Below are 27,810 nucleotides of genomic sequence, written 5' to 3'. Positions count from 1 at the left end.
ACTTAAAAAGGCAAAATCACGCATGGTGAATGCCATTGCCGTTGGCAGAGGAGGGTATGGGCTCATAATCGACCTCCCAGCGATTTTGAGGAGTAGGACGATAGAGCAAGTATATGGGAAAGGCAATCATAGATACTTGTAGTATCGTTACTACTAGATTCACTCCCCAATACTGCCCATGCATGAAATTAAGAGCAATATATGATAACAGATACTGTGAAAATGGAACAGGAGAAAGAATGTGTTAGAAATTCGACGTGATAACACACCATCCATGGAAGACTCAACAAAATAGGCAGAATATATGTCGTTTATTGCTTACTTGTATCAGATTGAAGCCACCTGCTGCCAAGTTCATGGTTCCGTATACTCGGCCAAAAGTTACAAATCCAAACCTATGAAAAACGGTCGTGAACACTTCAAGATAGCATACATATTCAACGGGGGTGATTTTGCTAATTTCCAACTCGCATTCAATTTTTTCAAACACTTACGTTTTACCACAGTAATCATTGCCAGTGGTATAAACTAGCGGCCTCAAAAGAGTAAAGAACAAGGCGGTGACATATTGTAGTTGCAGATTTGGTATTATGCTGAGACGAAGAGAAAAAAAGAGTCGTCAGTCTGCAACGTCGTGCGAAAAAAATATCGATAATTTCAGCTGCATACCCTAGTATTCCAAAACTCAGACCAAGGCCTGTCAAGACGAATATCACTGTACTTGGCGTGTAGTTATCGAGTAACAATCCAATGAATGGAATGGCCACTGAGAGAAGAAATAGGGTGATTAGCATGATAATTAGTCTCGACGCACTGATCAAACAACAGCAAGGTCGAATGAACAAGCAAAATGTACTTACGTATACCCCCAGCAGGTAACGCCACATTGAACAAATTCAAGATGGAATCCACTACACAGATAAAATCCAGCGTGAGTTTTAGATTGGTGGGTCTGCTCAGGTCCAATCATTTGTTGAAACTAATCTTTTTTTGCTTAATCCACCACAAAAACCCTTTAATCTCAAATTAAACATACCAAGTTTTGGGTTTTGTATGGCACCAGGCTTATCCAACAACTGTTCTTCCAAACTTCCAATAAAAAAGTTCATCTTGAGCATATAAATGCAAGTCAAACTAGCAATTCCAATAAACTCGGCACTCCTGAGTTGTTTGAAGACTAGAGCCGTGGTAGTATCTTTACCAGAAGCCTCTGTCCGGTCAATAAGGGGTCTCGTTTCATCCTCTACATTGTCGTCATCACCCAGCGGTGTTAAGGGGCGTGGAGTAAAGGACGTTGTTGGCATTAAACAGTTCATTGTGATTCCAATTGCGATGGGGACGATGGAATAAAAGATAAAGAAGCGTTGAATGGGTATCGTTGAGCCTAGTGCATAATATATCCACTATAAATGGTTTGAGATTTAGAGGTCCAATGAGAAAAAGTTCGCAATTTGGCAGGTTTCAAAGCGAGTAGGTTGCAGTGTTTAGTCGATCGAAAATGCTGTGAATGCAACTCACACTAAAGATGAGGTAGATTAAAGAGGAAGCATCGAATGAGCCAGTCAATGCTGCCATGATGAGACCCGCTCGAGCTGGGAATGCTTGTGACAGATGCATACACTATGAGCGATTTGGAAATGGTTTGAGACCCTGCAAAAAAATACAAACTTGCATTCAGATGATTACCGAAATGTACATGAATGGGCCTCCAACAGCCAAGAAGGCATATCTAGGATGATTGAGTAGGGGTAAACCATGATCAAATGCGACGAATGGCAGCAACTAAACAGGGTGCACATACCCGACAATGTAAAAGTCAAAAGTAGGACTGGATATGCCAAACAAGACACCTCCGATTAGAAACAGGAAGGAACCGACGAGGATAGCTAAACGTGGACCGAAATAATCCAAGAAATGACCAATCGGGAGTGCAAAGACCTAGAGCGAGTAGTGTGTGTTTGGATGTATGAGTGACTTGACTCTTTCTTCGAATACGAGGGTCGTTGTCATACATTTGTGCCAGTTGAGGCGATGGCAAACATAAGATTGAATCTTAGAATTTGAGCGGTACATGGCTGGTTGGATGATGAAGTGAGTGAACACGTGAGTTGGGAGTGAGTAATGATATCGAGTTGACCGATGTACCTTTTCCTCATCAGCGGCACATAGATGATCGTATACGCCATTTTCGATAAGAATAGGGCGTAGTGCTTGGAAACTGTTTGTGTGTGTGAGCATTGAGTGTTTGCCAAAATAAACTGTAGATGTGAAGAATTGGCACATACCCAAATACGACGCCAGCAGTAGTGAGGGCAGAGAATACGGCCAAGACTGGGTTGAGGAATGAATGCAGATTAGCATCATGAGAAGTGTCTGATGACAGTAGACCAGCATTCTAGCATCTAAACATTAGACTTGTTGAGACAGCTTACCGACAAGGATGAGTCTCTGAGTGGGACTGTAGTCTTCAGCGTAAGCCATGGTGATGAATGAATGTCGCTTCTTCAAGGGCGACGCATTCTTGTCGTTCGATATCGCTGCACTAATTCGAGTCGGCAGTTCAAAGGGAGTAAAGGGAGAGAAGGAACGTGTGAGTTGTTATCCGCTGCAAAGCCTAGCTTGGAGCCCAGCTAATAAGACTTAATATTTGTATTTCTTACATAATAGAATCAGCTACATTCTACGTACTCTTACGTGATGCTTGCTTCAATCTATTATTATACACTATTTGTTCGCCAAGGCATCCACCTACAATGAGCAGGCAACGCAAAGGTACACCTACGGTCGAGATCGCTGGAAACTTTGGCACGGATCGCCGCAAAACTGACGATCATGTCACTGTTCGAGTAAGAAGCTGGCTAGTTAGCCATCATTGGTGCAATGTTTTGACTTTCTAAACTGAGTCCCTAAAACATTCATGTTACATAGCAATCACATATTAAAATCGCCATTCCAAATTCCCTCAAAGTACGACTCGCTACTGATTATGACCACATCCATTCGCATCGCAAGGTACATCAACACATTCTCCAAAAATCGGATTGCCATCACAAATGTCAATGTCAGACTCATTCTACCGAACGATGTCTCATAAATACACTCATTTCATACACTAGGTCATGGCTCTCCCTGCAAAGCATACCGTAGATGACATCCTCGAAGCTTACACAAAGTCAAAACCGACAATCAAAATCGACCCCGAACTCCTCGCTGAAGCCATCAATGGTGTAAGGCTCTACTTTGATAAAGGACTGGCTACTCAATTACTATACCCGAGTGAACGCAAATATCATGCGAAAATCACAAAGAAATTGTCGGATCAGGAGGCTTCTTCCATATGTATGTTCGGCAGCTTTTGGTTACAGGGATCAATGGCACCTCCTTGTTGTTGGAATTCATTAAAAAATCATATTGGATAATCCTCACTCACAAAACATCATTGCCATCCAGATGGAGCTGAACATTTACTACGATTGTTTGTCAACCTGCCCACTCTACTCGCCGAAACATCTATAGACTCTGAAACCATGGAGATACTGAAGGCTCAACTGTCTGACTTGCTGGCGTAAGCACTTCAACTTGGTTCCGTTAACTTACAGTTGCTGATTCTACATCCAAAAACAGGCACATTGAAAAGAAGGCAGACCAATACTTTGCCGCAGAATATACTATAGCTGCTTGATTCTATACATGGGCAATGCCCATGCGGCTCGAGTTGTAATATATAAAAATTTGTATTTAATGAAAGACAGAATAACACTTGAGCTTTGGAAAAGCAGACTTTAGACACGACTTTGACTCCAAACTTGACTATACACCACAGAAAAACCAGACTTCATGATGAATTTACAATCTAGGAGATTTTTTAGGTGGAATCCAGGACGGGACATTGCAAAACATGTCCTACAGAAAACGAGACTTAATGACGATGCCCCAACGAACCCATTTCAAACATTCAATACTCACCAACGGGTCATATTTCGCCTTGATCTCAGCAAGACGATCCCAATGAGCCATAATGGTCTTGGATACATCGTTCATTGTTGCTGCTCCTGGCGTGTTGATGACATCTCCAATAGACCCTGCGTTGAAAAGCCTTGTTAAATTTGAAGTACGCAATGAAGCTATAATAATTGTGGAACAGACAAGAAATGCACACATTCTTACACTTTTGCATGGATTCATAATACCCATTAACCCAAGTTGAGACGTCATCACGATAGTCCGGAGAGTCAAAACCACCCATAATCAGCACCCAATAATCAGCATTGCGGTGAACTAGAGCACAAGCATCCGATGGTGTATCCTGTATTCAACGTGACTGGTTTGGAATGCAGGACAACCAACGCTACAATGCCGCAAGAGTTACATACTCGGATGGCACCATCGAAAGGCAACAGCACAATGTCGCAATAGCGACCTTCCTTCCAGGGGGCCTTCTTTATCCAGTCAGCACACAGTTTCAAGGCTTCTGGAGTCAGATCTTTAGCCAAGAACGATTTCTAACAATGTGAAAGTGTTACATTTATAGAAGAGATATTTAAAGAAACGATGTAAACATACTTGGTAATATCCTCGTCCACGTGGATGCGTTGCATCACCTGCCCGCTGGAATTCTCGATACTGGCTAACCGCAACCATATCAGCCAACGGCTTTTTCCCTGGCAAAAGGTTTCGCATAGGTTGCAATAGTTTCTTTCCGTCCTCTTCCGAATCGCCAAAGTATGCGGGAAAGACACCAGCCATAGCGCTTCCTTGGCCGTCTGGTCGTAACATGGCTCCAACAACAAGATTCCTTGGAGCGTTTTGAGATGCTGGTAGCCATTTGTTTAACAGGGCTTCCGCGTCCTCGATCGAATACAAGATTGGGCCAGCAATCACGGTGCGGAGGGGATACAAGCGTATAGTCATACCTAGCAGTGCGGAAAAGCATTTCAGTCAATGAGTTCGACATATCAATGTAGACGGACTTACGTGTGCAGACTCCAAAAGTGTGCCCTGCGCCTCGAATACCGAAGAAGAGATCCGGATTGATGTCGCGAGAAGCAATCTTGACTGAGCCATCGGCCAAGACAAACTCTGCTGAAAGCAGATTGTCTATGGAGAGGCCAAACGAGCGCGCAAGCCATCCCCAACCACCACTGGAAGAGAAAACGAGAGTTGAGTAAAAGCAACGAGTATATTCGAAATGCAACGCTCGTACCCTAAGATCAAGCCTCCAACACCTACAGAATGAATATTGGGCAACGGTGAGTAGCAATTGATTGACAAATAAGGATTGTGAGAGTAACGAGCAAAGTACCAGTATCTAATACAACAAACGTCAGTAAATGAAAAATAAACAAACCGAAACGACACTATATACCAGAATTCGTTCCAGCGGTAGTGACCAAATTATACTGCGAATTAGCATGATCCAAATCTCCATTGCGAGCTCCTGCCATTACAGTAGCAGTTCTAAACAAACAATTTCAATTCAATGAGCATGTCAAGACGTACGAATGTTTGCAGATTACACACTTTGCGACCGGATCCACAAAAACTTGACGCATCTTGGACAAGTCGATACAAACTGCGCCGTCCTTCATCTAGTTGACAATGAAATTGTGTCAGTTTGTCCCATGTCACTGTGTTGCTTCTCATAGACCTCACGCAACGAATGCCGTGACGACCAGCAGCAACTGTTACATCGAGATTGTGTTTTGCACAGACTGTAGAAGATTAGAGGAACAGTTAGGTTGGAAAGATCACTGTCTAGAGTCAAAGCTGTCTCATAGCACTCACATTTGACAGCAATTGAGACATCATGGGTGTTGGTGCATTGAATGAAGGCGAGAGGACGAGCAGTTACATCCGAATTCCAGACCTATAATCAAAAGATTTAGGACAAATATGCAAAGATATAAAGATTAAATCTCGTCATACATCTTTCTGATTTGCTTCATACTCTGGTTCTCCAGGAAGTTGCACAGATGCCGCACAGTTTCCAGCACTGTTCAGGTGAGATTTCAGTTCGGCGATAGCAGCGTCTGAGGGAAGCGTAGTAGAACAGTTCCTCATCGTGGAATCTAGAGAATTTGGCAAACGGTCTCAGGTTGGAAGAGACTGAGAGTGCAAAAGAGAGGAGACGCTGCGTGCGTCGGTTTAAACAAATTTGTCCAGAATCTACAACAAAGGAGGTAAATCAAGAGTTCATCCAATAGATAACAATTTACGCGTATCCAAGGTGTCCAACGCTACAAAAACACCTGGGAAAACTCGCGTGAAAATTGTGGAACCTCAAGTTTCTGAACTTTCATTTCCATCTCCAGTGGGCACAAACAACTTGGATATACAATACGAAGCCGTTTCGTTTCATTCGTGATGAATTATGTCACAATGCAATCAAAGCTGCCGATCCAGATACAGTATTAGGATATAATTGACAAGACAACAAATAAGCCAAGCACTCTGACTCACGCTATTGATGAGAGTATGGAGAACTTGAGTTGGTTATACGATGCCATCGAGTGCTTGAATAAAGATTAGGCATACAAATCACATTTATAAATCAAATGTATACTAAAATACAAAGCAACTAGTGAAACTAGGCGCTAGTTGTGCAATTCCATATATAAGTCCCATCCACCGCGCCGTTGTCCGGCATCCCATGATTTTTTTTCGCCAACACCAACTTCGATACCACAACCCGATAGTATCTGATCGACATATATCCAGAATTTGTAACTCTCATCATTCTCAAACACTCTATTCGACCGAACGATAAAGTACACCTCAGGTTCTGGGTTCACTGCTCTAAGCCAGATGTTGGTCCGTCCATGTCTTGTCATGAGATGTAAATGATAGTTAATGAAGTCGGCCACTACGTTGGCCATGTTTGTGTAGATATTGTTAGGAGTAAACTATCATTCGTTTTTCTTACCCTTTTCTTTCAAACCAATTGGAGCCGCATTTCCAACTGATTTTGAGACAGTAATGATGTTAGTATGCTTTGGATTACATAGAAAACGACACGATAATACCTTGCGTCATATCTGTCGCGACTCGCGTAAGTTATATAGTGATGAAGTGCGTGTTTGGAGGTGCTTAAGGTTGTTGGCCAGCCAAAGTAGGGAATCTTGCTAATGATTTTAAATTGCGACTCATCGCAATACCAACTTGCAGATAGACGCGATATTAAGGCGCTAATGCCTACAAATTTATTATGGCAATACTGAATATCACATTGAAACTCACTCAAATCCAATTCAAATACGCTACCTGCAGATCCCAAGATTGCTGCCATCCTCAACGAATGGGCCCACGAAAAAAGGCAGCACGCCCAAAATTGCCGCAAATATGATATTTGAGTAGTAGAGAGAGTGGCGAAGAAGGCGGAAACCCGCACGGCAGAAAATATGCTGCAATACCGGCGCTGCAGTGGTATATTTCAATCCTAGTTGAGAATTGCAACTTGCTTCTTGAAGGTTGTAACATTCAACGTCCTTCAAAGGTCCACGTAACTGCATCGGACAGCAATTTGCTCTGAACGAGGAGAAGGTCGTAGTAGCTAGGTAAGATTGCATCTACGTTGTCTTGAACCTGAACTCTAGTCTCATCAATTCCTCAATTCTAGCTTGCTTCTAAAGTATCGATTCTCTGTTGACGATGAGTATCCCGCACCAAAACCATTCCCATTGCTTGTGCTGAGGTCGATTAATGGGATTGTAGTCAAGCTCCACAAGAGATAAACCATTGCACTCACAGTCGCTATCTCTCGGCTTAGTTTTGTTGACGGCTTTCGAATTTTGCAGCATGTTGGATAGTGCTAGAACTCATTTCCATTTGTATTGAAGAGAGAGAGCCGAATATAGTCTATGTGGTTGTAAGCATTCGGTATATCGCAGTGTTGCACCACATTAGCAATACTAGCAGGCGTTCATCGACCACGTCTTTACTCGTTTGCGGTTGACGGCTTCACGGCTTCCATTCGTGGCATTCACGAAAATCACCTGGAAAATCACGAGATAAATTCTTTATATGCGTGCAATGATCTGAAAGAGCGGCTTGTGTTTGACACAACAAGATTCACCAAACACGGACAGTTTTGCTACACGGTCGGTGCTTTCTGACTACGTGTACATAATATAAAGCCAGGAAATCGCTCTTCTGCCCCCTTTGGTTGATTGAAACGCGACAAACCTTACAAACTTGGGTCGTTTTCTTGGAGACAAGGATGGGAACTCAATCTAAAGCATCACAAGTAGCTGGTGCCCTGGCCATTAGTCTAATTAGCTATGGAATCTATTCATTCCTTGTGTTTTGGAGGAACCGTTCTGCGTATATGAAGGAAATTGACGGAATTCCGGGGCAGGTCGTAAGTTTTCAAGCCTGCCTGTTTTTGATAGTATTCATTTGCACTTATATTGATTCGTACAGATATTCATTAAACTACTCTCTTCAATCCTACTAGTATAATGACGTCTTTGGAGAACTTCAAAAATCTAACTACGGTGGTCCTGAGACTGAGCTCGAAGGAACACTGTATGCCGGCAAAAGATTTGGTGGAATCCGGAGAACGTGGACCGGACCAATCCCGAATATTAGGTATTTTGATTGATCTCTACGACAAAAACAGGATAGATTTGCTAGATTGCTAAATTGTTGTCCTTTTTGTTATTCAGCTTATGTAAAGCTGAAACGATCAAGGAAGGCTTTCGGGTCGCAGATCCAAAGTCGTTCGTTTACGATTACCTGAAGGAGTGGTTGGGTCTTGGGTTGCTGACATCGGAAGGGGCTCTGTGGAAGACGAGACGTCGTCTATTGACTCCAGGTTTTTCTTTGTGCTTCTTGCTCCCTAAACTCCCAATTCTCACACAATCCAATCATTCTTGCGTAGCTTTTCACTATGAGATACTCCAGCCGTATGTCGAAACATATCAGCAATGCGCAGACGTCTTGATTCAAAAGTGGGAGGCTACTGCAGAGACGAATGGAACCGTAGAATTGTTTCACGATATTTCGCTACTTGCTCTGGACATTATACTCAGATGTGCCTTTTCGTACGAATCTGGCGCCCAAGATAAGGAATCTGAGTATATAAAAGCCATTTATCTCTGGTCTGAATTGCTGGCCAAACGAGCCGAGAACCCTCTGACCATCTTCAATGTCATTTGGTATTGTACTCTTGATGGCCAACGGCAGAAAAGAGCATTACGACTTATGCACAAGACTGCTCGTGATATTATAAGCATTCGGCAAACGGCTCTGAAACTGAATGGGTTGGAGGATGTGGTTGCGGGACGAAGGCACAAGGACTTTTTAGATATACTTCTATTAGCCAGAGATGATAATGGGAAGCCATTGTCGCAGAAGGACGTTGAAGACGAGGTATGAAAACGAGAATGGAGTTTGGGTGACTTTCGAGCTACCACAAAATCAAACCTACTTCTTTTATAGGCCAACACCTTCTTATTCGAAGGTCATGATACCACGACGGCTGGAATCAGCTTCATCTTGTATTCTCTCGCCTCTCACCCCGAATATCAGGAACGAGCCTACCAAGAAGTGAAAACTGTATTTTCAGCAACTCCGAATAATCGTCTATCGCACGTCGACTTGCAATCATTCCCATACCTGACTCAATGTATTAAGGAGTCAATGAGACTCTATCCACCAGTACCCGGAATAGCAAGACGCTCGACCGCAGATATGCATATAGATTATGAGGGCAAGACTTATCGAATTCCTAAAGGATCTAATGTGGATTTGGGAATCTTTTCCGTGCATCGGCAGGAGTCACACTGGCCTCATCCAGAAGTCTATGATCCGGAACGGTTTAGGTAAAAGTGAAACGATTTGACGGTGTTGGTGTTTCAACTTTAGCGGCCTTTAACATGAAGCTTTGATGATTAGTGCTGATGGCCAGCGTGGTCGGGATCCGTATTCCTTCGTCCCGTTTGCAGCAGTTGAGTCTTAACTGTCAGCTTTGGCGTTTCGTATTTGAAGCAGATTGTTTTTGATAATCTATTATGGAAATCTTATACCCAATCCTTTTTATAGGTCCACGAAACTGTATAGGACAGCAATTTGCGCTGAACGAAGAGAAAGTAGTCGTCGCTAGGTACGTTGTCGTGTAGAACAAAATGGTATCATACATAATATTCACAAAATCTAACCGGCTCATTCACTTTAGCTTGCTTCGCAAGTACCGATTCTCGGTTGATGATGAGTGCCCGGCACCAAAGCCCTTTCCGTTACTGGTACTGAGGTCTTTGAATGGAATTGTGGTCAAGATCCACAAGAGATAAATCACGCCAGCTACTGGTTATGACCGTTATGGTATCGATCGAAACATCTTGTTGCTGCACTCTTTACAAGTCGCCTCGTGCTGTTTGATGTGGGGTTGACGTGCTGGCATCTTAACCTAAACAAACTGTCGCGTTGGGCAATTGCCGGTATTGAAAATGATCTCGATTGTATTGAAAATGGTCTCATATTGCATTCAATACACCTATAATCACGTCTCTTTTAACATTTTGTCTGTTTTGTTAGTTTAACAAATTTCCGAACTTTCAAATATCAAAAGTCGAGCTAAAGTCAGTGGTTTTGACGTATTTGACGCTTGAAACACTTGCCAAATGATGGGAAAAAATTAGTTGAATTCCTGGTCACGTACAGCGCTTCCACTGCAACTCGAACTGAATTTTAGCCTTTTTTTTTCAGGAATTCCAACGACTACGCAATTCGCAACATACACACCAATAACCCACAAAGAGCCTCTTCAAGACAAGTAGCAACTCTGTAGAGACCCAATACAGATAAAGGCATCAATAATAATCGAAACAAGCTCTTGGAACGCATCGAGTAAGACCAAACAGAATGGGTGATCGTGGATATGGGCGAGGTGGATATGACCGCGGATATGGCCGTGGGCGTGGAGGTGGTGGCGATCGTGGTCGAGGAGGTGATGAAGGTCGTGGGCGAGGCGGTGATCGTGGTGGGTTTCCTCGGGGACGAGGTATGGGTTTGTCAAACATGTTACGTTTGTTTTTGATTTGACATCTCAGCGTACGCTCAAAACAAACTTACTGCCATTGATAATATTTGATATAGCAATAGGTCGAGGCGACTATGGAGGAATTTCTCGAGGCGGTCAAGGCTACTATGGTCCATCGACTCAGATGATCGGTCCTCCTCTTCACGCTGGTGCTATTCCTGCTGTCCAAGTGAACGTACCGCCTCAAATTCAGCGTGGACACCTTACCTCTACGATCGGTCAGCTGGCGATAAGGCCAAATTATGGAACTCGTGGTCGCAAAATCCAACTATTTGCAAACTTCTTTCGTATGAAGTTTCCTCATTTCGAAGTATTCGTATATGACTTCGTGAGTGACGGAACTGAACGTTTATGATCCTACGCTTTGCTCGTGTGCTCATAACATCTGTACACTCTAGGCCATCACTCCTGCTGCACCGAAGCATGTGAAACGTATGGTCTTTGAAGCATGGAAGGAACAGTATTCTGCTACCTTGAATGGCACCATGCGCAACGTCATCAATCACATCATTTTTGATGGCGAGAAGAACTTTTACTCGATGCGACTATTGCCCTTCTCACAACACGAGTTTACTGTGGAGGCTGCTGATGGTCCTGAAGATATTCGGTAAGCATTTCTTGCTTCGGGTTTTTTTTGGATAGTATGAACGAAATGATCTTGAGCTAATCATGCAAATTTATTTAAACAGTCGACGCACGTATGCACTTAAGATGCAGTCTACCACTCGAGTGAACTTGGACACTTTGGAAGAGTTCTTGAATTATGATGGAACTGGAATACAGCCTGAGCTTTCTCGAACGGCCATCCAAGTGAGTATCCGAGATATCAATGATTACATTGATTTTGGCTTATAAATTGAACCCGGAATCTAGGTTTTGGAAATCCTGATCCGTCATGTACCTGCCCTGCAGTTCACTACTGTCGGTCGGTCATCATACTATATGAAGACAACTCCTGGGAGGCCCATTGGAGGTCATTTTTGATCAACGGCATCTATGTGTTCATGAATTGAGGCTTACCAAATATTCTTTTCTCAGATGGATTGTTTGTTCACTTGGGATGGTTCCAGTCGATTCGTCCTGGCTTTACTCAACTATTGTTGAATCTGGATGTCTCAGCTACTGCTTTCTATGAAGTCGGTGAGCCTGGTCAACTTGGTCGATATTTTTTGGTTCAACCTCATTTGATCGCGAGTCTATATCCTTCAGAAACAAATCGCTCACCTGCTGATTTATTTTGATAGATACCGTGGCAAACGTCGTGGCACACTTCTTAGGAGGACAGTCAATCGCCGTTTGGCACCAGTTTGAAAGACGACCCAATGCGATCAAGGATGCTGGAAAGTTCTTGCGTTATGTTACCGCAGAGCTGAATTATCAACCAGCTGGAAGTCGAAGAAAGTACAGGATTACTGGTATTGATACTCAACCCGCTGGCCAACGCCGTGTACCCTATTCGGATGATGATCCTTCAGGCCATCCTCCAAACGAAACGGTCGCTCAGTACTATCTTCGAGTGAGGCGATTGAATTTCTTTTTGATGGACTTCTAGTCATCGTGCTAAAGAAACTTCATCAATCATATAGGTGCACAATATCACACTTCATCACCCTGATGTACCTTGTGTTACTGCTGGTACCAAACGAACAGTGTATTTGCCAATGGAGTTGTTGACTGTCTGTGCTGGGCAACGTCATTTAGGTAAATCAATTCGCGGTCTTAGGATTCAAATCAATGTGCAAAAACAATTGTTTACCAAAAGGTCAATTAAAGCCTTCGCAACTTGCTGAAATGAGTAAGTATAGCATCGAACTAGTCTTTTTCATTGTTTGAATGATATCTAATGATGTATTGCTTCCTATAGTCAAGGTCACTTCTACTACTCCTGATGACCGATTACGCCGAATCGTTGATGGTGATCGGTATGTAATTTCCTAATGTTTCATGACAAAACCTTACGTTACAAAGTATGTGATTGATCTTACTGATCTCCGATTCTAGTGCACTACACGCAGATTCCAAAATCGCTGCCTTCCTGAAAGAATGGGGCCTTCAAATTGACGATAAGATGCTTCAAATTGAGGGTCGTATTCTTGAAACACCTGCTCTCACAATCGGGCGAAACCAAGTCACACCACGTGAAGGTAGTTGGCATGCCAACACCTTTGCAGTACCAGCTGGATCGAGCATTCAAGGATGGTCTCTCACGTATTGGTCGATCTTGGTACTCGAACGTCCTCAAAGCCATGAACTTCGAGCTATTGAGAATGTTCGAAGGATATTGGTTGACGTCTTGACAAAAAAAGGAATGGTTGTTGGAAATCGTGAACCGCAAATTATACAGGCAAATGGAGGAAATGTCCCAAACGTCCATGGTCTTATATTGCAAGCTGGAAAGGCCGCAATCACGTCCAATCCAAATGCCCGTCCTCAGTTGATTGTCGTTGTGTTGCCAGCAAAGAACTACTTTGTAAGTGTTTCTGCTGTTTTTTGGATTTGATGGTTTCACTTCTGAAATTCAGACACTGAAGTATAAGTATTTACTTTTTCAGGGTTATTCGGAAATCAAAAAGGTCGCAGAAACCGATTTGGGTGTAATGACTCAATGCGTCGCTCTCCCCAACTTGATGAAAGATCGTGGCATTGACATGTATTGTGAAAATGTCTCACTCAAAGTCAATATCAAGCTTGGAGGTATCAACAGCTACTTGGATCCTGAAAGAGAGTTGACCTCGTTTGTTCAACTTCACCAACGAGTTCCAACTATGGTAAGCTTTATTTGTTGTTGGAGTCACGACGATAAGTTCCAAGAACGATATTAAACTAACATGAATATCTTCGAATAGTTGATTGGAGCAGGTAACACAATCAATCGAAATTCCAGGTGGTCTTCATTATGTTTCTCATCGGATTGTCCCTAGATATCACTCATCCAAGGCCTGGCAGTCAAGGAAGATCAATCGCTGCTGTCGTTGGAAGCATGGACCAGAGGTATTGCTTTCGTGTTGCTTTTCAAGGAAAGAGGACAAAAGCTGCTCACGCGCTACATCGGTTTCTACGATTAGATACTGTTACTACCAGGCAGCTATTCGCTCTCAGACGACTCGTGTAGAGATCATCTCTGACATGAAAGAAGCTGTCAAGGAACTTTTCCAAGCTTTTTTCAACAGGTCAAGAGTCTTCCCTTCTCGTGTAGTCGTAAGTTACAGCCTAAGCATGGACCAATGTATCATCATAATATTTTGAGCATTCTTGCCTAGTATTTCCGAGATGGAGTGTCGGAAGGACAGTTTACTGAAGTCGTGCTGAATGAGGTCCAAGCCATTAGGACTGCTGCTGCAGAACTTGGAATGGGAAAGTTGACCTTGAGTTTTATTGTCGTCACAAAAAGGCATCACGCTCGGTAAGGTATTCGCATTTGACTTTCATGAAATACCATCTATGGAGAGAACGATACTAAGACACTTTCTGATCAACATATAGTTTTGTTCCTGTTAATAAAAACGATGGTGATCGAAAGAATGGCAACTGTCTCCCAGGCACCACTGTAGACACGACGGTCGTACATCCATTCTCTTTCGGTATGTCAGGTTGATTCATTTGATGTGCATTTGGCTTGATCTCACAGTCCACTAAAAAACTAGACTTCTACCAATACGGCGGTCAAGGCCTTTTGGGAACTTCACGTCCTGCGCATTACACTGTCTTGTCTGATGAACACAAAGTAAGGAACTTTAGTTGCATTGATATGCGTGTTTTTATTTGAGAAATCTAAACACACTTCTCAACGCAGCTTGACGCTGATACTCTTCAAGCCTTCACATTCCGTCTCACCCACTTGTATGGACGTTGCAACCGATCCGTCTCGTTGGTTGCACCTGTCATGTACGCTCATCTGGTTGCCCAACGGTAATACCAAGAGTGTTTGTCCTTCCAAGGAAAAGTCTCTGACACTCCATTCTTTGAACATCTCAACAGTGCTCGATGCTATGTTCCGGACGTCGGAGCTCAATCTGTGTCATCTGAAGGTGCAGAAGGTGCCGAAATCCCCCTTCGAGCCGTTTTGGACAGTGTGAAGGGTACAATGTTTTTTGTTTGAACTTTTTTTGGGACTCTTTGGTTTTGCAATGAAGGTGTTGATGGACTTTGGCAAAACTTGTTTATGCACATAGTATTAGTAGTAGTAAATTTATAAAATTGGAGAAATACAAAAAATACCCCCCGCTGAATGGTCTTGTGCTGGAGCAGCATTGGGCTTGAAGTTGTAATATGAACGGAAAGTTTGTGGAGGAGACAAGATATGCTGAAACTTGTATGAAATCATTGAAAGCAGCTTTTGATGTGATCTTGCAGTTCGTGCAACAACAGCAGCAGAACTGAAACGAAGTTGCTACTGGGACACATGATGGCTAAGTCAAGCGCGGCGATACTGTAATGAAATGCGAGTCTTGTATTGTTTCCATGGTTCCAGAAGGTACTTTGTAACTTGGCTGAAAGCAAGTTGCCTCCATACAACACGACGACAAAAAATCACGTCCAAGATCCACCGCGAGCATACCAAATAATGCATCAGGATTGCTGGAGTACATTGATCCGTCGATTTTCTCCAGAATGGGTTGCCTCGTTGACGTGTGGGCACTTTACATTCTCACTTGCTTGTTTGCATGTTTTCCAGGAAAAGCATAATGAACAACGAGGAGCAATAGCTTTCCAGCTGCAGAATAAATCATTCAACAGCCAAAAGACGTTGATATAAAAGGCCTATAATTTTGCGACTACAAACAAGAATTTGAACGTCTTGCCCAACATGGGCGATCGCGGAGGAAGAGGTCGAGGAGGAAGAGGAGGCTATGGCGATAGTCGAGGCGGTAGTGACAGAGGCTATAGTGGTCGAGGTAGCGTACATGGCTGTTTCGCCAACATTAAACACCTGCCGTTACACACTTATCTTTTACACTAATGTGCTACATTTTACACTGTGAATAATAGGTCGTGGTGACTATGGAGGAAGAGGCAGCTCATTCTCCTCTCAAGCAACTCTGGCTGGTCCCCTTCACCAGGGGTATGTTTTCTCAACTTTTGAATTTGTTGCGTCGAAGTTATATGTATATTGACTGGTGTAAAATTGTAGCCCAATTCCTGCAGTCGCTATTGCTGTGCCAGCCCAGATTTCGCGACGAGGCATTATTACTAATGTTGGTGAAATGCCCGTTCGTCCAAACTATGGTGCTAGAGGTCGCAAAGTCCCCTTGTTTGCCAACTTCTTTCGCATGAAGTACCCGAACTTTGAAGTATTTCAATATGACTTTGTACGTAAGGCGACAAGGCTTTTTTCTTTGTGCTGTCGAGCTAAATGTCTTTTCATCATGTAGGCGATTACTCCTTCTGCACCCAAGCACGTAAAGCGCGTCGTATTTGAAGCGTGGAAGGAACAATATGCTGCCACGCTGACTGGTCAGATGGTTAACGTTGTAAAGCATATCATCTTCGACGGCGAGAAGAATTTCTACTCCATGAGGCCCCTGCCTTTCCAATCTCAGGAATTCTCGGTTGAGGCTGCTGACGGTCCAGAAGATACGCGGTAAGCGTTACATGCCTTTGGAGTCAAACCGAGGATGTCCGGTATGTTCCAGTAACGATGTTAAACTAATACGAATATCTTCAAACAGTAAACGAACCTATGCTTTGAAGATGCAGACTACCACCAAAGTGGATATGTCAACTTTGGACTCGTACTTGAATTATTATGGAAGTGGACCACAGCCTGAACTTCCTCGAAACGCTATTCAAGTGAGCATCTTCATGATTTAGTCCTTCACTATAGCGACTTCTCTAATACGCATTTCTAATGAAGGTGCTCGAAATTTTGATTCGACACGTCCCTGCTTTGCTTTTTAACACTGTCGGACGCTCGTCGTACTATTTGAAAGAGAGTGTTGGAAGTTCCATTCGAGGTTGGTTTTACAGAATTGATCATATGTTCTTTCAAAGCTTGATCATTTTGAATTCGTTTCTTAGACGGACTCTTTGTCCACCTTGGATGGTTTCAGTCCATTCGACCTGGATTCACTCAGCTCTTGTTGAACTTGGACGTCTCTGCTACCGCTTTCTATGAAGTTGGTATGTTATCAGTTTCGCTGTTCTGGTTGATATGCCATGCTTCGCGAAGTTGCATTCTTGAAGCCTACATATTTCTGCATCCGCTTGGTATAGATACCGTGGCAAATGTGGTCGCCCACTTTTGTGGACAGCAGTCTATCATGCCCTTCTGGCGTAATGCGCGTCCCAATCAAGTGAAAGACGTCAGCAAGTTCTTGCGTTATGTCACTGCAGAACTCAACTATCAACCTGCCGGAAATCGCAAAAGGTACAGGATTACAGGTCTTGATACACAATCTGCTGCTCAGCGACGTGTACCATACACTGCCGAAGAAACCGACCACCCTCCAAATGAAACCGTCGCTCAGTATTATCTTCGAGTAAGTTTTTATAGTCTTGTCGCAAAATCGCAGGTTGAATGCTTGACATTAAATCTCATGACTCTATTTAGGTTCACAATATCACATTGCGATATCCAGATGTGCCTTGTGTTACAGCTGGTAGCAAGCGCACAGTCTATTTGCCAATGGAATTGTTGTCAGTCCGTCCTGGGCAGCGCCATCTTGGTATTTTCGTGTTTCACAGTATCATTTCAAATATTACGTTCAAATTTGCCAAAACAATGGTTTATCAATAGGTCAATTGAAGCCGGAGCAGCTCGCAGAGATGAGTAAGCACATATGAGCCAGCCATTTTGATTCTTGGAATACATTTACTCATCCCCTTTATTCTTCATTTAGTCAAAGTTACGTCTACTACTCCTGACGATCGTTTGCGTCGCATTGTTGACGGAGATCGGTGTGTTTCGTCATGTTTAGATTGTTGGATCTCAGCTATGTTATTGACTTCTGTAAACTTTAGTGCTCTCCACGCAAATCCAAAGGTCGCTAGCTTCTTGAAAGAATGGGGTCTTCAGATTGAAGACAAGATGCTCCAAATTGAAGGGCGAGTTATTGAAACACCCAATCTTACAGTTGGTGCAGGCCAACGTGGACAAATTTCGCCTCGAGAAGGTTCTTGGCAAGCTGGAACATTTGCAGTACCAGCTGGTGCTGGCAATACTGGTTGGTCCTTGAAGTATTGGTCGATCTTGATTTTGGAATCACCACGAGACTACGAGTACCGGGCTGTTGAGAACTTTACGAGAGTTTTGGTTGATACCCTTTTAAAGAAAGGCATGGCGGTCAGCAATAAGGAACCACCGATATTACAGGCGAAGGGACAAAACTATCACGCTGCTATTTTGGAAGCAGGAAAGGCAGCTATTGCTGGCGCCCAAAAGGTGGCTCCTCAACTGATTATCGTCGTTTTGCCGAAGAAGAACTTTGTCGTAAGTTGTGTTTTCATTGTCTTTCCATTCCGATTTTCAATGATAACGAGGTGTTTTACGTGACTTATAAAGGGCTATCCGGAAATCAAGAGAATTGCCGAAACTGCTCTTGGTGTAATGACACAATGTGTCGCATTACCCAACTTGACCAAGGATCGTGGCATCGAAATGTATTGTGACAATGTCACCCTCAAAGTTAATGCTAAACTTGGTGGTATCAACACCTTCTTGGATCCTGGACGTGGAGAGCTAACGGCATTTGCCAGTAATATTCCTACAATGTTAATGGGAGCCGACGTTACTCATCCAAGGCCTGGCTCACAAGGCAGGTCCATTGCTGCTGTCGTCGGAAGCATGGACCAAAAGTATGCTCAAGTACTCATACGTCAGAATGATGAACACAGTGCTCACATGAAAGTCTATAGGTTCTGCTTTTACAATGCTGCTATACGCTCCCAAGGCGCTCGTGTCGAAGTAATTTCCGACATGAAAGAAGCCGTTAAAGAACTCTTCCAGACCTTCCGAAATCGCTCGAACCTATACCCTCAACGTGTCGTCTTCTTTCGAGATGGTGTCTCGGAAGGCCAATTCACAGAAGTTGTGCTTAACGAAGTCAGAGCAATCAAGACTGCTGCTCAGGAATGTGGCATTCAAGGATTGACCTTGACATTCATTGTCGTAACGAAGAAGCACCATGCTCGGTAAAAAAAAATTGAAATTTATTGATGGAAAAGCAGACGGCCTAAAGTTTTGCATCCTTTATTAGATTCGTACCCGTAAATCGAGGCGACGGTGATCGCAGGAACGGTAACTGCTTGCCAGGAACTACCGTTGATACGTCAGTAGTGCATCCTTTTGCTTTCGGTATGTTTGAGTCGCTTGATTTTCATTATCTCGTTTTGATTTTACATAAACAACTTTCCAAATTTAGACTACTATCAGTTCGGAAGTCAAGGATTGTTGGGTACTTCGCGACCGGCCCACTATACCGTGTTGTTCGATGAGCACAAAGTAAATATGCAGCTTCTACCCTGTTTTGTCAGTCATTTGAAATCTGGACCAAGTTTCTTTTCGAATATCTAGTTTGACGCCGATTCCCTACAAGCTTTCACCTTCCGATTAACCCATCTTTACGCTCGTTGCAACCGCTCCATCTCGTTGGTTGCTCCTGTTATGTATGCCCATCTTGTAGCTGCTCGGTAAGACCCATCCATGCATCGGTTTCTGGTTTGTTTTTTGTATTTTCCAGTGTAGTTTCGGAACTTACCACTTTTCCTCTACCACTTCTCAGTGCGAGATGCTACGCTCCCGACATGGGCTCCCAATCTGTATCCTCCGAAGGTGCAGAAGGAGCTGAAGTTCCTTTGCGCGCGGTATTGGACACAGTCAAATCCACCATGTATTTCACATGAGAGGGAAGTTTAGAGTTCTTGGACAAAGAAGGAGGTTTGACGAGATTATGAAGGGACATTTTGTGTAGTTAAGTTGTAAAGAATACCCCAAACAAAATATATCCCAAGTTGAAGAAGTATGCTTTGATGTTGTGGAGTGTGTGAGCGCAAGAACAAATGAGGTCAAATGACTTAATTACACTTGATGAGCACCAAGCATCATTTCACAGCTGCCTTTCCACCGTATGCCGAAACATCAAAGTCAAACCATTTGTTCTATGCTAGTTTGTGCATTTATTGGTGCTATAGTGCTATACAAGAAAGTGCAAAGCAATACAATATTATGAGCTATAAGCTAAACCACCTCCAAGCTAGCAAATATAGCAAACCCCACAACGCTCCTTTAGCTGAAATACATGTGTTGCTTCAAGCCTTTTGCAACTTCAAGCAAAGGTAATTGACCATGGTTGGATCCATCAGAATTCATGAGACATTGATGAATTGGAGGGATCAGGAGCATAGCATCGACCTCGTGCAGCAGCAAGGTGTGCGTATTGCACAGGAGCGACTAGAGAGATGGATTTGTTGCTAGTGCAAGAGAAAGATTTTACTTGTAATTAACGCGAGTGTATCAAAAAAAAACACTCTTTTTGCTTTCTACATACCAGCGAGAGTATACAAATGACCCAACGGAAGGTCAAGGCGGTAGAGGTTTGAGTGATTTCCAATATTAAATGGATTGAATTCAGTACATGCTCAAGGAAAAATAGGACGACTGCAAGAATTTGAAGAGCATAACTAAACCACAAAGACCATAAATTCCAAGGTCATATTGTTGGACTTTGGTGGATGGGAATGTCAGCTTCATAGAGTTGGTAGTGACAACGATCTTGCGACCAAGAGTTCCATAATGTGGACGTAACGTAGGTCAATTTGGATGGTTATACGGTTGATTCGAGGTACTTCAGGAGCAAGGATGACTGGGAGAGGACCTTGATGCTTGACTCCAGAATCAGCGGAAGGTATAGTATCGTAGGCTCGTTGCCCACCATAATCACTGCGACGAGAGTTTCCACCAGAATAGCCACCACGATTATCTCCGTTTACATATGACCTTCCTGAATTTCGATCATTGACATAAGTCCTCCTTGACCTCGAACATTCAAAGTTGTTTTGTAGAGGATAGTCTCTACCCGACAGGGTGGCCTGGACCAGAGAGAGTTGAGAGTGGATGTTTGAGTATGGTTTATATAAATGTCGTTTCGGTTTGGTGAGACGGATATTGCGTAGACGATGTTGTCGAGTGGTTAAAGTTTTGGATTTGTGGAATTGTCCTTGTTTGAAGGATGATATGAACATCGTGGCGTGATATTTAGCATATAAAGCGATGGATTGATTTTTCCAACAGGATGCTCCTCCAAAGTGGTCGTTTGATTTCTTAAAGCAAGACCTCTGGCCACCACAACCGTATTAGGGCTTGAGAAGCATATGAATCAGCACCATTAATGAGCTCAAAAAGCACGTCTGTAGTCCGTGATACAGTCAAAAGCCTGCATGGGCTTTGGCAGATTTTGGACACTGACCAAAAGTTGACGCCTTTCTATCAGCGAGCAAGGGATGACACGAATTGTCTGCTTCATAGAAGTATCCTTTATGAAATGGAATCACAGCAGTGGTGTCTCTTGATGCATACAAACTAAAGATTGTCATTGAGATCTATGTCAAATTGAAATACATTGGCTTATAAAACTGATCAGCTCAGCATTTACATAGATCCGTCATAGAATTTCATCCAAATAAAGAAGCAAAGAAGTTGAGGTATCTCACGCGTCACAGAAGGTTACTGGACTCATAGCGAGCGAGGGTTTAAATTATATCACGGGTAGCGTTCTTTTTCGTCAATGACTGATGGTCCGTGACTGAACTGCGCATCTTACAAAACCCCACATCTGCATCCAAACACATCAAACAGCAACAACAATAACCAAAACATATAGATAGGCAACCCACTACATACATCATCATGCTCGGCGGCCAACTTCCAAGCGTCGCTGCTCCAGTCCCACAACCAATCACAAAACCAACCAAAGGAGGTCAACAAGTACTTCGACCTGGCTATGGTACCAAGGGGCGCATGATTCGTCTTCACTCCAATTTCTTCCCAATCGAGTATCGTGGCATCAAGATTGCACAATATGACGTAGTAAGTGCAGCAACATCGCAGACATAAAACATTCTAGAAAAGGTTTGAAAAACCACCGTACACTCTAAGCAAGACCACAAAATATTATTAAAATACTAATAAATACTCTGAAATCTTCTTGTAGGACATATTCCCAACCAGCAATGTAACTGTCAAACGTCATATCATTGAAGCTTGGAAAAGGAACTATGCAGCCTCCTTTCCTGGAAACAACAATCTCCAACACGTTATAAAACGCATCATATTCGATGGCTCCAAGATCATGTTTGCCTTGGAAGCACTCCCGTTCAACACTCAACAAGAGTTCGAAGTCCAAGTCCCTTGGCATGAAGACACGCGATTCCCCTGGCCTCAAGACACTCGGTACGTGCTGCTGGACAAAGTTAATAGTAAAAGTCTCTTCCTAATTAGACAAATCTCTTCCAAAATAGATTGAAGACCTGGAGCGTCAAGGTTCAACCTACTACTATAGTAGACTTGAGGTACAACGAAGATTCAAGTTTATATAGTTCTCAATTTGTTTTATTATTCAACTGTTTTATCTTCAATTTTACATGAATCTCACATTCACCTCCCAGCTTGTTGAATTCATACTTGACGTACAGTGACGTTGGTGGGCAACCAGACCTTCCTCGGGCAGCATTCCAGGTAATGTAAGATGAAAAGCCTAACATTTTCTTGTAAAGCAGTATTCTAAAAGTTATCTTCTTCCTTTGCCAACAGGTCCTTGAAGTCTTGATCAAGCACCAACCAGCTCAGCTCTTCAACACTGTTGGTCGAAGTTCATACTATCTCAAAGACGATCCAGATGGCAGACCCATCAAAGGCAAGTTTGGATTGGTGTTTTTTGCTTTTACTCACTCGAAACTAACTCTTTCCGAAAAATAGATGGACTTATGGTTCATCTTGGATGGTTCCAATCAGTTCGAGCTGGATATCAATCCTTGCTCTTGAACCTGGACGTGTCTGCCACTGCATTTTATGAAGTCGGTATGTACTGGTTGATTTCAACTTGTTCGCTTGTTTCGCAAGTTTTGTAATTTCGTCAAGACTCATATCTATTTGACATTACATTTTAGACACTGTATATAACGTTGCCAGTCACTTCTTCCATCACCAAAGTCTCATGGCTATTTGGCATCAGCTCAGCCAAAGGCAAACCAAGAGCTTGACCAGCTTCTTGAAGGGCGTCAAGGCTCAAACAACCTACCGAGGTGGAATCAACGATGTGAGATATCGTATCGTTGGTGTCGATAGCATCTCGGCTGCTCAACGAAAGGTTCCTCAAAATGGTAATGATGAAGATAGTTCTCCAGAATCCATTGTGCAATACTACTACCGAGTAAGTTGATTTACTAAACTTCCTTTTTATGACTTTTCATAACTAACTTGACGCTTCTAAACGATAGATGTATGGTATCCGATTGCAATTCCCGGACTTGCCTTGTGTCATTGCTGGAGGAAAAACTCCAAAGTATCTTCCAATGGAGCTCTTGAAAGTCAAGTGAGTGCTTGCTCTATTTCTCTATTCTTTGAACGAGCGACGAATTGATGCATTTCTCCATTCTTAGGTCTGGACAACGACACACCGGACTTCTCAAGCCAGAGCAATTGGCCGAGATGATCAAGGAAACTGCCAAATCTCCAATGGATCGTTTTCAACGCATCATCAAGGGAGAAACGTAAGTATATGCCATCCTTTCGCAGTTGCACGGAGAAAATCACGTCTGACGAATCCGTACCTTCCACATTTTAGTACTATCCACAACAAAGAATTCAACGATTTTATGCTCGACTGGGGTTTACAAGTCGAGAAGCGCCTTCTACAAGTCCAAGGCAGAATACTTCCCCCTCCCAGTTTGACAACTGCTGGTGGTCGAGTGGTCCAGCCTAGGAACGGTGCCTGGCAAAGTCAAGGTACGCATTGCTCTTCTTTTGATAATGACTTGCGAGCTGGATGACTCATGATGATTTCACTATTATCCCAAGGCTTCTTCCATCCATCCACCGTACAGCTCAAATATTGGTCCATAGTAACAGTCGACACCCAACTCCGTGACTTTGAACGTCGAGCTGTCGAGAACTTCCGTGGTGTCCTCTCCCAAATGCTCAACAACAAGGGGTTGACGGTACTCAACCAGCAACCTGGTATCATCGATGGTACGCGATTTGGTGGAGACATACAAAAGATGCTCCTTGAAGCTGGAAAAGTTGCTATAAACAATGCCCCAAAGCAACGACCTCAGCTCATCATTTGCATTCTTGCACGCAAGAACAATCCTGTAACTACTACTACCTGACATATTTTTTAAACGTTTCACAATTCACTTACAATTCACTTTATTTTCTATCTAGTTGTATCCCGACATCAAGCGTGTGGCTGAAACCACATTGGGAGTGATGACACAATGTGTTGCACTTCCCAACTTGACCAAAGATCGTGGTCTTGATATGTACGTCGACAACGTCACGCTCAAGATCAATGCCAAACTTGGTGGCATCAACACCGCCCTTGATCCTGCTCGTGCTGAATTGCCAGATTTCGTCATGAGGAAGCCTACAAGTATTAACATTAGTCCTTGCTTGGAACTTAACCTTTGTTACTAACCCTTTTACATTTAAACAGTGTTCATGGGTGCAGATGTCACTCATCCAAAGCCAGGCAGCACTGTACCGTCTATTGCTGCGGTTGTTGGATCCATGGACAATCGGTACGCAGAACAAACGATTGGATGGAATTCTTTAAAACCATACGTTGCCTTCAAGAACTTGGGACTCACTTGAATGAAACCTTCTGTTTTAGATTCTGTGTATACAACAGTGCCATCAGCTCACAAACCACTCGTGTCGAAGTCATTGGAGCCATGAAGAAAGGAGTAAGAGAGCTTTTCGAAAACTTCAAGGTCAGGAACGGAGTCTATCCTCAAAAGATAGTCTTCTTCCGTGATGGTGTCTCTGAAGGCCAATACCTTGAAATTATGATGTCTGAAGTTCGTGATATCAAGCAAGTATTCCAAGACATTAGGGTCGAGGGTACTTTGACAGTAAGAAACATTTTGTCCAACAAATTACTAGCATACAATTCTCTGACACTCACGTCCTTCATCATAGTTCATTGTGGTTACCAAACGACATCATGCAAGGTATGGTATAGCAGCAAATAGTTTGTGCTTTCACATATTCCTACGAAACTTGGTTCATCTAATAGGTTTGTACCTGTGGAGGAGCGAGATGCCTCACCTCGAAATGGCAACTGTCCTCCTGGTACCACTGTCGACAGTTCGGGTAAGTATTAATATTCATGCTCACTTGGAACTTGCCTTTGACTAACCTTCTACATTTACACAGTCGTCCATCCATTTGCGCATGGTATGTAAATTGTGGTACTATCTTTTCTTCGAAAGGAAAGGTCACTAATATGTTCCTGCAAATACTTAGACTACTATCAATTCGGCAGTGATGGAATCAAAGGCACTTCTCGACCTGCACACTACCGAGTCCTCTTCGATGAACATGATGTAAGACTGTTTGCGATGAAGTTTGGCGACTTTGTAAATCTCAAATCTCATATTCCGTCTTTCCCGTGCATAGTTGGATGCTGACTCTCTCCAAGGGTTAACTTTCCGACTCTCACATCTCTACGCACGCTGGTAGGTCCATGTTGTATGAGTAAAAGTATGTTCTTGACGCTAAAGATCAACTCTTGTTCTTGTTCAATAGCAACCGTTCAGTCTCTTTGGTTGCTCCCGTGATGTACGCACACTTGGCTGCCGCGCGAGCTCGCATGCTTCTCCCAGATTATGATGGAGGCTCCTCTGAAGGCTCTGCTGGTGCACCTCAAGCTCCGATGAAGGAGATTTTGCCTGGTGTTCGAAAAACCATGTGGGTATTTGAATGACTTTGATATCCGTACTTTACTAGATTACTAACAAACACCTTAAATATAGGTATTTTTGTTGAAAAGCAGGTGTACGAATCTTGGGTGGTGTACAAATTCATGGGGATCTATACATAAAACACATTAGCACGTTCAAGTATTTAAACATATAGTTAGAAAAGCAACACACTTCCAAGAAATCACAAATCAATAAACCTCAATACAAAATCCAGCTCTGTGTCTTTGATGCGACTTGCGCGTTTCAACAGCTTGAACTTAAGCATCCAAAAAACTTGGTCCGTTTGATCCAACACATTTTAACAGCTATACCTATAGACGCCAAGCATGACGAAAGAGAAATGTGTTCTGCAAGCGCATGCATATGCCAAAATAGTTCTCCACGCTGCCAAATACCCGATATTCGCTGTGAATGGAATTGTTATTGGAACTGTTGACAAAGATGCTAGCACTCTACATATAGAGGACGCAATACCGTTATTTCACGGCACCGGCGTGTATCTGGAACCAATGACTCTGGCTGCATTGCAACATGTACGTGATTCGACTTGGCTTGAAGTACTTAAAGCTTCCACATTTGGTGCTTTTTTATGTTTGTGCAAGACTTCATCAGAGGATCGATATTCGTCAAGTAGATTACATCTTATTAATACTTACTAGGGTCCTTACTGATTTTCTATTTCTTTTCAATAACACAGATTCAAGAATACTGCAACCAAACCAGTCGTCAAATCGTTGGATGTTATGTTGCCAACGAATCTCACTCGGATACATCCATACCTGAACCAATTCATAAATTGGCGACTAAGATACAAGAGAACTTGAAGGGCCATGGTGTATTGATGGTGGTATGTTGTTTGATCATAGAGGAGAGAGGGTGTTGTGTGTTTGATCAGCAGAACCGTTTGAAGAATCGTTTCCTGAACAGCAGATCCTTCTTTAATCTAATTTGCTTCACGTTGTGTGGATAGGTGGACAATTCCAAGCTAGGTGAAACGGAAGTCGCTATAGAGGTTTGTCTTAGCAAGTTCAAGGTGTTCTCCTTTTTGCTCTTGACTTACACGTCTTATCCCAGCCTTATACATTCCACGCTGGCTCTTGGACGGCTCTAGACACGTAATTACACCTTCACCATTCATTCAATCGAAAGTTTACGCTCGCGAAAACGACACCTCACACTCTCTCCATAGGACCCTATGGAAGACCGAATACCCAGAATCATTACCCAAATTGATTCAATCATCCGCATACGATAAATTATACGATTTCGATAATCATCTGGATAATGTCACGCTGGACTGGTTGCAGAACCAAGAGCTGGACAAGGTCTTGAAGAAATGAAAAGAGAAAGCTTGACGCCTCTCCATGATTGTTGGGGTTGATTGTATATATTTTTTCTCATTCAACACATGATACTACATGGTAAAGGAATTGATGGTAATGAACTTTGTGTTGTTCAATGTTTCGACGATACGTCTTTTTTTGCTGAGTAAGGACTAAGATATTATATTTGAGCTCTATCTGATTGTGTATTTCAGCATGGTCGATCTAACATGACTGTGAAGGTCTTGGACGTCGAAAAGTCTTGGTTCAAGAAATCCAGCAACAAAAAACCAACAAAACTTCACCAATTAAATGAAGTAGACAAAGCCGCACCACCACTATATGAGCTGAAAAGTCACGCCACAATTTCTCATCACTCGACAAACGACCAATCTTTCATTGACACACCAAAATTTTATTTTCATCGACATCCCTTAGTACATTACCCGTCCTCCTCGTACACCAAACTACATATAGAATCCTATAATTACTACCCTAATCTCACTGGACCAAACATTCATCATGTCTGGT

The 27,810-nt window shown here is 42.9% G+C and overlaps 4 protein-coding genes across 4 annotated transcripts; 3 read left to right on the top strand and 1 right to left on the bottom strand.

Annotated features, from left to right (window-relative positions):
* Nucleotides 1–16: 16 nt before the first annotated feature.
* On the bottom strand, nucleotides 17–2,481 carry SmJEL517_g04220 (uncharacterized protein; the record flags this gene model as incomplete). The annotated part of the gene is made up of 13 exons (XM_031170148.1): nucleotides 17–214; nucleotides 323–395; nucleotides 495–593; nucleotides 670–766; nucleotides 861–911; nucleotides 1,037–1,403; nucleotides 1,519–1,620; nucleotides 1,687–1,729; nucleotides 1,802–1,938; nucleotides 2,013–2,075; nucleotides 2,146–2,218; nucleotides 2,286–2,373; nucleotides 2,433–2,481. The coding sequence occupies 13 exons, from the start codon at nucleotides 2,479–2,481 to the stop codon at nucleotides 17–19; spliced, it is 1,440 nt and encodes a 479-aa protein (XP_031023849.1).
* Nucleotides 2,482–10,860: 8,379 nt separating this feature from the next.
* SmJEL517_g04219 (uncharacterized protein) lies at nucleotides 10,861–15,137 on the top strand (the record flags this gene model as incomplete). The annotated part of the gene is made up of 20 exons (XM_031170147.1): nucleotides 10,861–10,999; nucleotides 11,095–11,366; nucleotides 11,437–11,645; nucleotides 11,728–11,848; nucleotides 11,912–12,011; nucleotides 12,077–12,178; nucleotides 12,283–12,554; nucleotides 12,625–12,739; nucleotides 12,801–12,833; nucleotides 12,903–12,960; nucleotides 13,040–13,508; nucleotides 13,591–13,806; nucleotides 13,885–13,897; nucleotides 13,960–14,029; nucleotides 14,104–14,236; nucleotides 14,299–14,441; nucleotides 14,522–14,619; nucleotides 14,683–14,762; nucleotides 14,832–14,947; nucleotides 15,017–15,137. 20 exons carry the CDS (start codon nucleotides 10,861–10,863, stop codon nucleotides 15,135–15,137), a joined length of 2,880 nt encoding a protein of 959 aa, XP_031023896.1.
* A 708-nt stretch (nucleotides 15,138–15,845) lies between these two features.
* On the top strand, nucleotides 15,846–19,879 carry SmJEL517_g04218 (uncharacterized protein; the record flags this gene model as incomplete). Its single annotated transcript, XM_031170146.1, has 18 exons — nucleotides 15,846–15,933; nucleotides 16,028–16,100; nucleotides 16,170–16,347; nucleotides 16,411–16,619; nucleotides 16,708–16,828; nucleotides 16,893–16,992; nucleotides 17,057–17,158; nucleotides 17,252–17,517; nucleotides 17,589–17,703; nucleotides 17,775–17,807; nucleotides 17,878–17,935; nucleotides 17,999–18,467; nucleotides 18,540–18,832; nucleotides 18,893–19,168; nucleotides 19,234–19,331; nucleotides 19,399–19,478; nucleotides 19,551–19,666; nucleotides 19,759–19,879. 18 exons carry the CDS (start codon nucleotides 15,846–15,848, stop codon nucleotides 19,877–19,879), a joined length of 2,796 nt encoding a protein of 931 aa, XP_031023895.1.
* Nucleotides 19,880–21,881: 2,002 nt separating this feature from the next.
* SmJEL517_g04217 (uncharacterized protein) lies at nucleotides 21,882–27,297 on the top strand (the record flags this gene model as incomplete). The annotated part of the gene is made up of 25 exons (XM_031170145.1): nucleotides 21,882–22,061; nucleotides 22,186–22,424; nucleotides 22,493–22,543; nucleotides 22,640–22,709; nucleotides 22,785–22,842; nucleotides 22,950–23,051; nucleotides 23,141–23,403; nucleotides 23,471–23,565; nucleotides 23,633–23,743; nucleotides 23,818–23,978; nucleotides 24,051–24,343; nucleotides 24,417–24,624; nucleotides 24,688–24,772; nucleotides 24,865–25,105; nucleotides 25,173–25,204; nucleotides 25,270–25,346; nucleotides 25,410–25,430; nucleotides 25,500–25,579; nucleotides 25,653–25,711; nucleotides 25,782–25,947; nucleotides 26,275–26,490; nucleotides 26,655–26,804; nucleotides 26,928–26,969; nucleotides 27,032–27,072; nucleotides 27,147–27,297. 25 exons carry the CDS (start codon nucleotides 21,882–21,884, stop codon nucleotides 27,295–27,297), a joined length of 3,192 nt encoding a protein of 1,063 aa, XP_031023898.1.
* Between the last annotated feature and the right edge of the window lie 513 nt (nucleotides 27,298–27,810).

Source organism: Synchytrium microbalum, assembly GCF_006535985.1.
Source record: "Synchytrium microbalum strain JEL517 chromosome Unknown SmJEL517_scf0027, whole genome shotgun sequence".
In the NCBI taxonomy this organism is placed as follows: Eukaryota; Fungi; Chytridiomycota; class Chytridiomycetes; order Synchytriales; family Synchytriaceae; genus Synchytrium; species Synchytrium microbalum.
Note: the sequence above shows the minus strand (reverse complement) of the source record. Positions and strands in the feature narration are given on the sequence as shown.